Raw genomic sequence first — 15407 nt, forward strand, 5'->3', positions numbered from 1 at the left:
TAAAAATATACACACACAAAAACACAATATTTTAAAGCTTGGCTTACAAAAAGCTGGCTCTTCAGACCATTGCCATTAGAAAAATGTGAATAGCATTCATTGTTTTTTTGCTGTCAACATTCCATGGAGATGAAATATATTCATGTACTTCCACATACAACCAGGAGATGGGAGTGTTTCTTCACAAACTGCAGCAGTGAAATCAAGGTAGACACGGTGGAAAGCAGGGCAGGATTGGCTATTCAACATTTCAGGGTCTAGAATCCTCAGCGATGATTGGGGTGTGGGATTGCCGGGAATGTCAAGGTGATTGCAATATTGATGTCGAATCAATTATTCCACACATGAGAAAAGATATCCTTAGAATGCTCTCAAATTAAATAACGTGGATAGTCTTTCTTTTTTCTCTTTGGCTTGGCTTCGCGGACGAAGATTTATGGAGGGGATTTATGGACGTGGATAGTACTTAGGAACAAAAAGCGTGCAGTCATTTTGCTGAGGATTTATGACAGTGAGCAGGAGAAAGAGGGACAGATGTGTAGAAAGAGTTATAGTGGAACAGTAGGAGAGGATTTCAATTTCCCCAGAATTCACTGGGATCATTTTAGAGTGAAAGGCATCAAGGGTGTGGAAATTTTAAAGTGAGCCAGCACCTCAATTATCCACTGGGATTCCCTGATCTTAGAGAATGTAGTTAAACAGGGTGGTTGAAGTGTGTTGGGAGAGCATTTTGGAGGAAGTGACTAACTCAGAAAGTTTCAAGGTAGCAATGAAAGGAGGTAAAGATAGTCCAGAAATTAAGGTCGATAGGATCAATAATTAGATAAGATAAATTAAGGCACAAGATGGTGACGGTAAACTGATGGAGAATGACACAGACTTGGCTCCTGCAGCAGGCCTGTGGCATCGCTCAGCTCTCCCACTGTGGCTATCTTGGGGACACTAATAGAGAGGGAGGTGGTTACATTGGGAGTAGTTCACCAGAAAAGTAATCAGGAGAAAGCAACCATGACAGAGGCAGAGCCAGAATAGGTTCATTCAGGGAGGCAGTCATGGCTACAGTGAGGAGAGGAGGGAAGGCCCCAGAGGTCAGTGGAGGTGATCTACAGAAATCACCACTATCTTGTGCTCAGCAGTCTACAAACTAAAGGTAAAGGTTCCATTAATGTTACATAACACTACGTTTAGAATGTAACATACATGAAATTCTTCAACTTTTTCTCCCGTAAGGAAGACAGAGAGTCACTACTTTATCCAGCATGCCTCACAGAAATGAGGTCCCAGCAAGGAACAAGCTTGTGACCCCTAGCTTACAAGGCTAGTACTCTAACCATTGAGTTATCCAACCTTCGCTACAGATGCCAATGGCTTTCAACGTCTTTGGAGAATTGGGACCGGGGGCTCAAGCATGGAATAAAGAGGGTGTGGATGACAGTGAAGGGGTGGGATGATCTCCAGCCACTTGAATTTCTGAAGAGACTTTCTTCCTTATATTTGCAAAACAATACCAGAGCATGCTGATTCTTTGCTAGGCTTTGCAGGTGCAAAAGCTATTACTGTACCTCGGTACATGTTACGATATTAAATAGATCTAATCTAATAAAGGTTAATCTAATATGGTAAAGAAGGCATGCAAGACACTTGCCTTCATCAACTTGGGCATAAAAGGATAGGGAGATTATTTTGTGAATTTATAAAGCATTGGTTTGTCAGGTCACTTGGCATAGTTCTGGCTTCCAGAATATGATGTGATTGCGCAGAAGAGGGCACTGAAAAGGGTCAAATTGGAAAATAAGCCAAATAACTTTTTGAAAATTTTTAAAATATTTAAAATTTGAAGGAACATCACTTAAAAGTGTTAGTAAAGCTGCTTTGCTGTAATTATCATTTGCTGGAGTGAAATTGACAAGTGCTGTCATTTAGTGGTGAGCTTAGCACACAGCTATCGAACAAATACAGTACTTCACCCCATTTAACATATCTGAAAGGGGAGGTAAATTCCGAAAAGCCATTTTTGCACATTATACAGATTACATCTAAAATAGCAATTTTTTTTTCTTTATTTGGGTACATCAATTCTCCTTAAATTGGTGATAGTCTCATTTTTTATCATTGCAGTAAATTCTGGGTCCAGAAAATTTAATGTTAAACTTTTAATTCATGTGGAGGGTAAGGGAGAGTAATACATATCTGGTCTTGATTTGTTACTACAACAATGTAAAAGGAACATGTTCAAAAGGAATTTGGGCATAGCATTGTTGGGTAAGCAGATGGAGGCTGGAAGGGGAATAGTGAAAAGAACTCAAGGTTGCTGTGTTTCATAATATGCCTTCTCTGAAATATTCTCGTTCCGGAGGTTTTACGATTCGATAGTCCGAAAAAATTGCAACAAAATTTCCCTCTATGCAATTCTAGAAACATTAACTAATTTATTTGAATGTTATGTAAGCATTTTTATTAACATAGTGGAGAGGAATTTGCAAGTCATCTAATTCCTCAAATGTTTAATAAAACTCCAAAATATCCATGATAATAACGTTCTATTATGTATATTGAAGTTACAACTGAATTGAACTGCAGCTTAATGCTGAAATGAGAACTGAGATTGAATAAGAAATGGGGAAAATGATTTGCTTGCTACATAGAACAATACAGCACAGTACAGGCCCTTTGGCCCATGATATTGTGCCAACCCATATCTTCTTTGGCTTGGCTTCGCGGACGAAGATTTATGGAGGGGGTAAAAAGTCCACGTCAGCTGCAGGCTCGTTTGTGGCTGACAAGTCCGATGCGGGACAGGCAGACACGATTGCAGCGGTTGCAGGGGAAAATTGGTTGGTTGGGGTTGGGTGTTGGGTTTTTCCTCCTTTGCCTTTTGTCAGTGAGGTTGGCTCTGCGGTCTTCTTCAAAGGAGGTTGCTGCCCGCCAAACTGTGAGGCGCCAAGATGCACGGTTTGAGGCGTTATCAGCCCACTGGCGGTGGTCAATGTGGCAGGCACCAAGAGATTTCTTTAGGCAGTCCTTGTACCTTTTCTTTGGTGCACCTCTGTCACGGTGGCCAGTGGAGAGCTCGCCATATAACACGATCTTGGGAAGGCGATGGTCCTCCATTCTGGAGACGTGACCCATCCAGCGCAGCTGGATCTTCAGCAGCGTGGACTCGATGCTGTCGACCTCTGCCATCTCGAGTACTTCGACGTTAGGGATGTAAGCGCTCCAATGGATGTTGAGGATGGAGCGGAGACAACGCTGGTGGAAGCGTTCTAGGAGCCGTAGGTGGTGCCGGTAGAGGACCCATGATTCGGAGCCGAACAGGAGTGTGGGTATGACAACGGCTCTGTATACGCTTATCTTTGTGAGGTTTTTCAGTTGGTTGTTTTTCCAGACTCTTTTGTGTAGTCTTCCAAAGGCGCTATTTGCCTTGGCGAGTCTGTTGTCTATCTCATTGTCGATCCTTGCATCTGATGAAATGGTGCAGCCGAGATAGGTAAACTGGTTGACCGTTTTGAGTTTTGTGTGCCCGATGGAGATGTGGGGGGGCTGGTAGTCATGGTGGGGAGCTGGCTGATGGAGGACCAACCCATATATTCCTTCCTAAAATAGCACTAAACCCTCCCTACCCCATAACCCTCTATTTTTCTTTTATCCATGTGTCTGTCTAAGAGTCTCTTAAATGCTCCAGATATTTCAGCTTCTTCCACCATCCCCAGCAAGGCATTTCATGCACCCACAAAACTTGGTGTAAAAAAAAACTTACCTGTAATGTCTCCCATAAACTTCCTTCCCTTCACTTTGTACATATGTCCTCTGGTGTTTGCTGACCCTGCCCTGGGAAACAGATGCTGGCTGTCCACCCTATCCTATCTATTCCTCTCATAATCTTGTAGACCTCAATCAAGTCTCCTCTCATCCTTCTATGCTCTAAAGAGGAAAGTCCCAGCTCTGCTAACCTTGACTTAGTTCCCAATCCAGACAACATCCTGGAAAATGTCCTCTGCACCTTCTCTATAGATTTCACACCCTTCCTATAACATGGTGACCAGAAATGAACACAATAAGTGTGGTGTTATCTGAGATTTGTAGAGTTGCAATACTCCTGAACTCAATCCCCCTATTAATGAAGACCAGCATCCCAATGGCCTTCTTAACTATCCTATCAATCTGTGCAGTGAAGGATGTATGAATTTGCACTGCAAGATCACTCTGTTCATCCACACTCTTAATTAACTGACCATTAACCCTATACTCCGCCTTCTGGTTAGTCCTTCCAATGTGCATCACCTCACATTTATCCAGATTGAAATCCATCTGCCGCTTTTCTGCCCAACTCTGCATCCTGTCTATATCCTCTTGTAACCTTTGACAACCTTCAGCTCATCCGCAACCTTACTGACCCATTCTTCCACCTCTTCATCCAGGTCATTTATAAAAATCACAAAGACCAGGGGTCCCAGAACAGATAATGTGGTACTCCACTAGTTAACGACCTCCGGGCAGAAAAATTCCTTCCACTACTATTCTCTGTTTTCTTCCTACAAGCCAATTATTTTATCTTCATATTCAAGGTTCCACTTATCCCGTGTCTCATGAGTTTCTGGATGAGTCTCTCGTGGGGGATTTCATCAAATGCCTTGCTAATATCCATGTAGATCACATCTACCACCCTACCCTCATCAATTTCTTTTGTTACCTCCTCAAAAATAACAATTAGACTTGTGAGACATGACCTTCCCTTTACAAAGCCATGTTGACTTTCCTTGAGTAGACTGTACTTCTCCAAATCCTCATAGATCCTATCCTTAGGAATCCTCTCTCTATTACTTTATTTAAACAAGGGGACTACATTTGCCATTCTCCAATCCTCCAGCACCTCTCCTTCCAACCAAAGAGGATTCAAAGATCATCGTCTCGGTCCCAGCTATCTCTTCTCTCATTTCCCACAGCAGCCTGGGGGACTTAACAATCTTGATGTCTTTAAGAAGATCCACCACTTCCACTTCCACTTCCTTAATTGCCACATTGTCCAGCACACAGGCCTGTTCAATTTCAACCTCACTGTTATAAAGGTCCTTTTCTTTTGTGAATACGGACACAAAGTATTTATTTAGGACCTCACCAACCTCCACTGCCTCCAGGCACATATTGCCTCCTTTATCATTCAGTGGCTCCCCCTTCATTCTCGTCATCCTTCTGTTCTTCACATACACATAGAACACCTTGGGGTTCTCTTTAATTCTACATGCCAAGGCATTCTCATGCCCTCTGAGCTCTCCTAAGCCCTTTCTGGCTACAGATACTTCTCACAAGCCCTTCCTGTTTCCTGCTTCCTATATATAACACATATTTCCTTCTTCCTCTTGACTATTTTCCTCACCTGTTTCATCAGCCATGGTTCTCTTTTCCCCCATCTTTTTTTTAATCCCAATGGGACAAACCTATCTTGAACCCTGCACAAGTGGTCCCTAAACTTCCTCCACATTAGTTCTGTGTTTTCACCCTTAAATATCTGCTTCCAATTTATTCTCACTGGTTCGTGTCTCTTTCCTTCACAATTAACCCTTCACAGTTAAGCTCTCTCCCATTTTATCTGTTTTTATCCTTTTCCATAGCTATGTTAAAGCTAAGGGAGTTGTGGTCACTCTCACCAAAATGTTCCCTCACCAAGAGGTCTGCCACTTGACCCAGATCTAGTATGGCCTCTCCTTTAATTAGCCAGTCCATATACTGTGTCAGGAATCTTTCTTGTGCACACCTGACAAATTCAGCCCCATCTATCCCTTTTGTAGTCAGTAGGTGCCAGTCAATGTTAGGAAAGTTGAAATCGCCTTGTATTTTCTGCACCATTCCAAAATCAGTCTGCTTCTCTGCTCCTCGGTATCCAAAGGGCTATTTGGGGGCCAATAGATTACTCCCAGCACCGTGACAGCTCCCTTCCGATTTCTGACTTCCTCCCACACCAACTCAGTTGACACTCCCTTTACGGTGTCCTCCCTCTCTAGAGAGGTGATATTATCTCTACTAATCATACTGCACAAAATGCAATTAGATGAAATTTGCTTTGATAAAAATTAGCATAATTTTAGTTTGGGAATGAAATGCTTCAATGGAGGCCCAGAGGAGGTGATAATGAACCATCTACCAGGTGCATACCCAGATTGTCTTTTCATACTCATCCGTTTTCTTTCAGATCCATAGATTTGGAATCAGTGGCAACTGTGTTCAGAAAAATTCACTGCCAGCATCAATAGTGAATTTGTTTGTCTTCATCAGTCGCATGGTGAAACAATTATACTCACCTGAACATGAACGAGTTTCCAACATCTGCTCTGGGCACAGGTGTTCATTTTCCATTGCTTGGATGATCACTGCCTTAGTCCGGACCTGTACACCACCATAACCGAGATCTTGGTTATTCACACAGGTTAATTGACAAGAACTCCACACAGACCATTCTGTCAGGTAACAGTCACCTGAAAAAGAATTAAGCAAAATGCTTCAATCAACAGGAACCTGTATTTTATGTAGCAGATACCATGCATGGAATATTGTACTATAAAGTATATCATTACAAATCCAAACTAAATACATCACAGGATATCATGGCAGCCCCAAGAATGTTGCATGACAAGATGGTTACATGCTGCTATTAAGAACATGATTTAATCCCCACCCAACTGGATTTATGGACCTACTCAATTGTGCACACCAAGAGGATTCTATAAAAAGAAGAAATTTAAAAAAATCTTCTATTAGGTATATTAATTAAGAAATTCAGTTAAATTGAACATATTAGTGCTAAATGATTGAAAATGCATCTTTTGTGAAATGAAATGTGAAGAACTATCATTTTGGAGTTGCTCTGCATTAGTCTTGATATTCATCTGGTAACTGGTCACTTGTTGGATCAAGAATATTGCTGGGACATTAATTGACATTACTCTGCAGCAACCATTGTCTTTCCATTGCACAATGTCTACAAGGGACCCCGTGGTATTAAATTCCTAATTTTCCTTCTGCCCTTTGGTACTGTCTACCCACATCCCATAAATAGACCGTGTTTTGACCAACTGATCCCCTTAGGTTTGGAATGCTTCACTAAATTGACTCTCCTGTCCTTCAATGGTTCACCCACCTCTGATAGTGTCCATCTTTTTATTTGACCCATACCACCACCTACCTCCATTCTGATTACTTATGCAACATATCACTTCCCCTGGCTAACCTCACCCCCATCCCTGACTGGATTTGAAATAGACCTCTTTTGACCAGCCTTCTCTTCCCGCAGGTTTGGACCTAGATATATATTTCCTCTTCTTCTGCGATGACAAAGTTTGTAGTGGTAAGCCATGATTATTGGCATCTGAACCAATTGTACATTCAACTGCGCATCACAATATCCAGATATTCTTCTGAGAAGCTATCAATCTATCGAGACCTCTGATGTACTTTTTTCCTCTTAAAATTTCTTTTTGATAATCTGAGAATGATCTCGTAATCCACAAGCTCTGACTTGCTCCATGTGGCTGCAGAAATCCTGCTGTGATCCTGGCTTGGACCATAATAGCCCAAAAACAAAAGTGTGTTAGGAATGATACAGAGTAGGAATGATGGATGGATTCTGAAGTGAGGTCACTTATTATTCTTTAAAGCACGGAACTTTATTTATTTTGAATCACTACACAAAAATAACTTGTAAGAAAGCAACCAAGTGATCATCAGGGTTTTGTGCAATTTTTAATTTTTTTTTGCAACACAGTAGAAGCTGCTTCTGGTCATTGCGACCCATGCTGCTTAATTACACCCAATTAACCTACAGCCACATATGTTTTTTGGACGGTTGGTGAAAATCGGAGAACTCAGAGAAACCCATTCAGGTCGCAGGGAATGTACAAACTCTTCACAGAGGTGGATTCAAAGCGGAGCTTCTGGCACTGTTATTAGTATCGTGCTGACCATTAAGCAAACCGTGTTGTAATATACAATGGGCAGCAGGTTACATGAAAATAGTTTTCGTCACCTACTATTAATTTAATTGAGAGTGAAGGAAATAAATTTGTAAAGGACTAAACAATTCAATTCCAATAACTAGGAAATGCTCTCATCACATCCTGATTAAGTTGTTATATAAATAGACTACAGTGTACAACAATAAAACATTTGGCTTCTCACTTCTAAACACAAAAAAATGGCAAACTGAAATTCAGAATATTCAAATTTTCTCCTTATCAAAGTGTGGCATAGTGTGCAGATCTGCCAACAGGGTATGATTAAGACTGACTGCTTGGGTTTATGTATGGACAACACTTTGCTCTATTCTCACTCCTTAAATCTACCTGCAGTGAGAGAAAAGCAGCAGTAGCCAGAAAGTATGATGTAAGACATCGTTGCCATGAATGCAAGCATGAATTAGCCTTCAAACTGTTCAATGTAACAAACAGTCATTGGTCTTGAATTTGCAAAGTCACCCGCATAAGCAGACACAGCACTGGCTGTGTCGAGCGCAGGTTCCGAGTTCACAATTGGAAGTCACTTAAACCTTTTGGTTTGAAAACTAAAGTGACCACTGCACGTTCTTGGATGCACTGGCCAATTGTACAGACAATAGATTCTGTGCAATGGCTTACATCAAACCAGACATCAGACATCCACTTGCAACGGAGATCAAGGAAGGTTTCAGATGTTTACTTCGCCACCTAATGGACTCAAACATGATCATAAACATGTGTGTTTAAGCAATCAATTCTTTGGCTGTTTTGTACTCAGAGTTATAGTGTGATTAAATAAGTATATTTTAAGTGTTTGACATGCTTATCCTCAGAAGCTTTTAGAACATTGATATGAATAACTGCCTTAAATTAATTGGTCTAGTCAGTTAAGATATGCCCCCATTTCAAATATGTAATTCTCTGCAACTATTGGTCCATGCTCTAACTATTGGAATAGTTAGAGTAGTTACATTAAATCACCTACTGCTATCGTTGATTTTTTAAAAAATCCATATACTTTGAATTCAAGGAGGTTTTATACATGAGTCCCCCACCAGTTATGTCCGTTAGTGCTGACTGGGGATCTAGGCATCTCCTGCTCTGTTTTCTGTACAGCATATTCACAACTCTTACCACCTGCAATACCCACTTGCTTGTCATCCCTGACCTCCTGTACCTAACATTAATAAGTTCTTCAAATACATTTATTTGATTAAAAAAAAGTGAATTATTTTTAAAATAGAAAAAATAAATTTCATTATAGGTGTTGCATTAACAAAAAAAATTAAAAATGTTCAAATCAATGTGATTTTCATTTGTATGTTAGTCCCTGTAATAGAGTAGAGGGATGAATGTTATGTACATCCAGACTATCTCTTCAGGATGTCACTGTTCAGCTTTTGAACTCTTTAGGTGAGTCCAGAAATCTGACCTTCAGCCCTTGGGAATTTTTTTCTCTTTTCACCTTGATTGAATTGAAGTCCTGGATGTGTTGAGGTTTGAATGGCTGGTAGCCTGTTACTCCCTTTTGAATGGATAACGATTGGTCAACATGATTTGGATCATTATTGTAATACTTTAACAGTAATTAAGAGTTAAAAGACTGGCAGTCAAGATCAAGAAATTGCATTTTCTCCATTTGTGAATATTTAACTCACAGTTGAATATTATCTGAACCACACTCTCTAGCCATCAGAAAAATAGTCATGCATATTTGTATCAATATGGTGTCACAAGGGATCATAAAAACAGTGCAATATCTGAACAGAAAATAGCACAAATATACACTTTGAATGCAGTAATATGTATACATAATAAATATTTAACTTTGGTTCTACCAACAAGTAAAGCATTGTACACTAAAGAGACATAAAAATACATTGTACATGACTTCAATAAAGAATCAATGAAACTCGAATCAAAGCACTGTGACATTTGAACAGTTTCTACTCAGAGCAAAAAATGAAATTAAACTGCTTGTGGTTTCTCTTTCTTTCACGTGTGCTTATTTTCTTTTCAACAAGATTTGAAAAATTATGCTTTGCATCATCTATTTAATAAGGTTCCACATTCAAATACTGAATGGTCCAATACAACACGAGAGCTGCTTAACTTCATTACCAAGTGTTTAACATTCCCTGTCTACTTCTGGGTACACTAGCTAATGAACATGTATTGAGTTTCAGTTTGTTCTACATTAACAAAATACCCATGTGTGAAACTATTTAAAAATAACTATTAATGATTGAATTTTAAAAGTTTTGTTGACCAAAGTTTAATACAAAGCAAAAATCAATTAACTGGAGGGAAAAAAGGAGGTATTTGATGAAGGGTTATGACCTGAAATTCCAACCATTCTTTTTCTCCTACTGATGTTGCAGACCCACTGAATTCCTCCAGAAGATTGTTTTATTGCTCCAGGTTTTAGCAACCGCAAATCTCTCACGTCTCTAAAATGCTAGGGGAACTCAACAGATCAGGCTCCATCTGTGGAGACGGAGCGATGGTCAACTTTTCAGGTTAAAACCCTGCTTCAGGACTGCATTAATATCAATGAGACACAAAGGACCTAAGGAGCTGGAATCTGGAGTGTAAAAAAAAAACCCAGAACAGATGGAAACAATGAGTCAAGCAGCATCAGTGGAGACAAAACGATGGTTGCTATTTCAGTTCAGGACTGATGCTGACCAGTAGTTGATTTTTTTTTTGTTTTATATATGTGAATTAGTTAGTGAATTAACAATAGAATGGAGAAAATTAAAACCCCAAACACATTCCAGTATTGCCGACATTATGTGATGTTACACAAAGCCAAACTTGATAATAAAAAGACTCAATAGTTTTATTCCACTCCCTCTGTGTCTCCTGCATCCACTCCTCCCTTCCCACCAATTGCCCCCATGTCACCAACCCCTGTGACCACAGGAGGTGTTATACTTGTGCCCACAGCTCCTCCCTCATCACCATTCAGATCCTGAATAGTCCTTCCAAGTGAAGCAACACTTCACGTGAATCTACTGCATTCAGTGCTCCTCAATATCAGAAAGACTGGATACAGACTAGGGATCACTTCATTCAGCACTTCGGCTTTGTCCGCCACACTACCAGGGATCTCCCAGCGGCCACCCATTTTAATGCCCCACCCCCATTCTGTTGCCGACATACATGTCATACATTGCCAGAATGAGACCACCTGCAAATTGAAGGAACAACACCTCAAATTCAGTCTGGGCACCATCCAGCTAGATGGCATAACGTTAGCCACCTACTCACCAACCCCTCAGCCGCCCTGTAGCTCTGCCACTCTCTTTCCCTCTGTCTCCTTTACCACAGCTCTGCATTAACAGAGCCAAACCACACAACCCCCCCCCCCCAACATTTTCAATTATCTTTCCTTTCTCTTGGCCTCTTCTCCAGATCCAATTTTCAATTTTTGCCTGTTGGTCTGTACTCCTCCTCCTGCCATCTCTTTTATTCTGGCATTGCCTCCTTTTTCTCATCCCTTGAAGAGGGGTTAGGCCTGAAATGTTGATAATATATCTTTGCTTTCTATGAATGCTGCAAGACCTGCTGAGTTCCTCCAACATTTCTATGATTTTACTACAATCACAGTGTCCGCAGACTTTTGCAATCTGGAATAAAAAAAATAAATTCAACTGTGGATAAATGATATTTGTCCTGAAGTGTGATCATTATATGAGTATTGGGTACTCCCTGATAAGGGTGAATAAACTGCTTTGTGTCTCAGAATGTAAAGAAGATTTTAAATAGTTCCACTCTCAGCAAATTTGAGAATTTTGGGCACATAAATACACTCCCAACCAATGAATCTTTCAGCCAGCGATGCAAGTTACACCATGTACTTCCACTTTTCTAACTTTCAGCATTTTATCATTTTTGTCAGGGGTATAAAAGCAGTTTCAGAAGTTACAGTACCTGGGCATGGAACTGCACAGGATGTTTGCAGAATGATTTGTTTGTCTCCATTCACTACAGGTTCCAGGTCACCACATAATTCGTCATCCACAAGCTTGACAGTATCTTCACTGGATCCATCAAACACAATGCATGACACGTTTCGAAATTTCATCCCATTTCCACACTGAGCATCCTTTAACAAATAAGTAAATGATTGTAATGTTACTGAAAGTTAGTGACAAAATCTGGCTATTCATTACTTTATGAAGGTTATTTTTAATTCATTTAAATGAAGAGTATGTAAAGTACATAAACATTGGCTGGTAAAACCTACAAGGGCAAAGATATTCTTGAGAATCTGAGGAAACTGGCACTGAAATCAGTCAGAGTGCAAGCTAACATTTTTGATGCAGTATAGTGGGGAGACAGTCAACTGGCTTTTCAGCAAGAGGCAGACCTAACTCCAGATTTCCCATATTGTCAGGGAGAAGTGAACTATTTGCAAATATGGGTACCCCTGAGTTCTATCTGCCAGCTTCCAAAGTGAAGATTGTGTTGGAATTTCAGCCAACATTTCTGATCTTAATTTCCAAGGGTGGATTTTAAACATGGAAACTCTGCTCTTAAAATGAGGGTGGTACCACTTGATGGATTTAAAAAAATGCAAGAGAAGGAAGAGATAGGATCATCAATAAATATACCTTTTTTTGTTTGGAATGAATCTTTGAAGCTGCTTGTAAGCATAGGCAACAATCCCTTTCTCATTTCTGGAAAGGACAAGCTTCCATCTAAATTATTCCGCATCTCCCTAAAATGAACACCAGTGCTTCTCATTATACTCCAAATCCATCATAGTGCACTCCTCATCCTGACGTACAGAATGGTTCAACTACATATGTGCATAATTACAGGAACAGCTGCTACCCCTCCACTATCAGACTCCTCAACAGCAACTCGATCAGGGACTCATTTAAGGACTCTTACTTAAGCACTTTATTGAATTTTTTTCTCTCTGTATTGCAGTTTGTATAAATTTTTTGATTTGTTTACACGTGTACATTGAGAACAGTTTTCTTTTTGCACTACCAAGAAGTGGTAATTCTACCTCACTTGCAGGAAAAAGAATCTCAAGGTTGGGTGTGATGTTATGTAGTTACTTTGACAATAAATCTGAAATCTGAATCTGAATTTATTACTCATACCCGTCATTATTGTGCACTGTTTTAACAGATATTTTTTTTTCCTCTGTAACTTGATGCCATGAACTTTTTATTTTTATTTTTGTAAACAACGAAGCACAAAAATCTGCAGACACTGAGGTAAAAACACAATGCTGGAGAATCTCAGCAGGTCAAAGATATCACAAAGATAAAGAAACATAAGCAATGTTTCAGACTTGAGTCCTTCATATGGAAAAATGTCAGCAGGCATCTGAACGAAAAGGTAATGGGGGGGAGGAGCACAGTCTCAAAGGCAGGAGGAAATAGGTGGAGAAGGGAGGGAGGGCACAGCAGCAAGCAGGGGAGGAGGGATGACTCTGTGAATAGAGAGGGAAATGTGTATAGAGCTGAGGGAAAGAAGACCAGGGGAAGGGAAGGAAGGGAGAATGGAGAGTAGGTTAACAGAAACCAGAGAAGTCAGCTGGAAAATCAAGTGCAATTCCTCCAATTTATGGGTGGTCTTGGTAGGAGAGTACGAGGCCATGGACAGACATGTGCATATGGGAGTGGGAAGCAGAACTGAAATGGTTGGCCACTGGGAGATCCCTGTCACTGATGTGGACATATTGAATTTGCTTAGCAAAGTAATCTCCCGGTCTGCCCCCAGTCTCTCTGATGTAGAGAAGGCCACAAAAGGAGCACCGGATGCAGTAGATCACTCCTGCGGATAGACAGTGAAGGGTTGCTTCACTTGAAAGGCTTATTTGGGTCTAAAAAGTGTAGTGAAGGAGGAGGTGTGGGTGCAAGAGTTGCACTTTCTGTGGCCACAGAAAGGTGCCAGAGGGGCTATTGGTGGAGAGGGATAAGTGCACAAGGGTGTCACAGAGGGAGTGGTCCCTATGGGAGGCAGAGAGAGGAAGATGTGTTTGGTTGTGGGATCACGTTCTAAGTGCCGGAAATTACGGAGGATAATGTTTTGTATGCAGAGGCTGGTGGGGTGGAGGGAGGGACAAGGGGAATTTTGTGTTTGTTGCATCTGGGGGGGGAAGAAGGGGAACAGGGAAGATTTGCAGGAAATGGAGGACATGTGAGTGAGGGCTGAGTTGATGGTGGTGGAGGGGAATATGATGTTTCTTTTATTGCAATAAAAAAATAAGTTCTTTTATAACAACTATACTTCATTTCCTAAGTACTCACTCATGATCTCTTGGACACATCCATTTTGAATCTGCTCCTAGCAGACCAACTCATCTGTGACTCCCTCTAGTGGCCAGGATTATCACTAGCACTCTATCATTACATTCCCTTTTCTTGATATGTTTAATCTAACAACATGACACACTAATACAATATTAATTTCAATTTAAAGTTCAACATAAACATCAGCAGCACAAACTTTTTAAATGTGCAGTTCTTTTTCTTTTAGAGATTCAGTCTGTCAGGTGCTTTTAAAACAATTGTGGATCTTGCTAACACAATTGCTTGTGTCAGCTCTGCTGGTCCACTACTGACTAGCATTAGTGATGTTTCCTCTGTTTCTGTGCAGGTTAGATCCTCTGCTTTTGTCTGTTCCTGCATTGTCTCATGTGTTTTCAGCAGGCTCTTTTGATTCCTCCTCAGTATTTGACCATCCTTTGTTTTGACAGTGTAGGAACTTGGATTAACTTTCTCCAGAACAGTAGACATTTTGTCCCAAGTGTTGAAATTTCTGAGTCTCGCTGTGTCATGTGTGCCAGTGGCCCTAAGCTTCTTGCTGATTTGTCATAGTTTGCTTTTGTTCTGTTTGACATCTCTAATTTTGTTTCGGTCTGCAGAGTAGGGAAATGTGGGGCATAGATTACGTTCCATCAGAAGCTCAGTGGGTGACATGCCATGTATAAATGGTGAAGGTCCGTAATTCAATGGAAGGATCTTAGCCACTGTCCTATGCTTTCTTGAGCAACTGTTTAACTATGTGAACTCCTTTCCCTGCTTTAATATTTGACTGTGGATGCAGAGGATTTGAAGTCACATGCAAAAATTATACTCTTCTGCAAAGTTCTGGAATTCTCTACACCTGTAGCATAGTCCATTGTCACTGTAGATAATTTGAGGAATTCCAGGTCATGCGAACACATTAGGAAGCAGCCCAATCTCTGGATAGTTCAACAGATAGTCAATAACTACCAAGTAATTATTTCCATCCATGTGAAACAGTTCAATCCCAACTTTCTCCCATGGTTTTTCTGGTAAGTCAGTTGCGATTATAGGTTATTTTGTTTGCTTTGTGTGATGTTTCAAATAGATCTCACAGCTTGAAAGCATTCTGTTGATGTCAGCATTTATCTCTGGCCAATAAACAGCA

General features: G+C 40.5%; 1 protein-coding gene across 1 annotated transcript in view; it reads right to left on the reverse strand.

Moving 5' to 3' along the window:
- Positions 1-15407, reverse strand: part of thsd7aa (thrombospondin, type I, domain containing 7Aa) — a 414658-nt gene that overhangs the window by 18418 nt on the left and 380833 nt on the right. Inside the window, exons 22-23 of the mRNA XM_069913740.1 lie at positions 11922-12096; positions 6297-6470 (exon numbers count right to left, since the gene is read on the reverse strand). Coding sequence (XP_069769841.1) covers positions 6297-6470; positions 11922-12096 — 349 coding nt within the window. The remainder of the gene's footprint in view (positions 1-6296; positions 6471-11921; positions 12097-15407) is intronic.

The sequence above is a fragment of the Narcine bancroftii genome, chromosome 1, assembly GCF_036971445.1.
Source record: "Narcine bancroftii isolate sNarBan1 chromosome 1, sNarBan1.hap1, whole genome shotgun sequence".
Taxonomy (NCBI): domain Eukaryota; kingdom Metazoa; phylum Chordata; class Chondrichthyes; order Torpediniformes; family Narcinidae; genus Narcine; species Narcine bancroftii.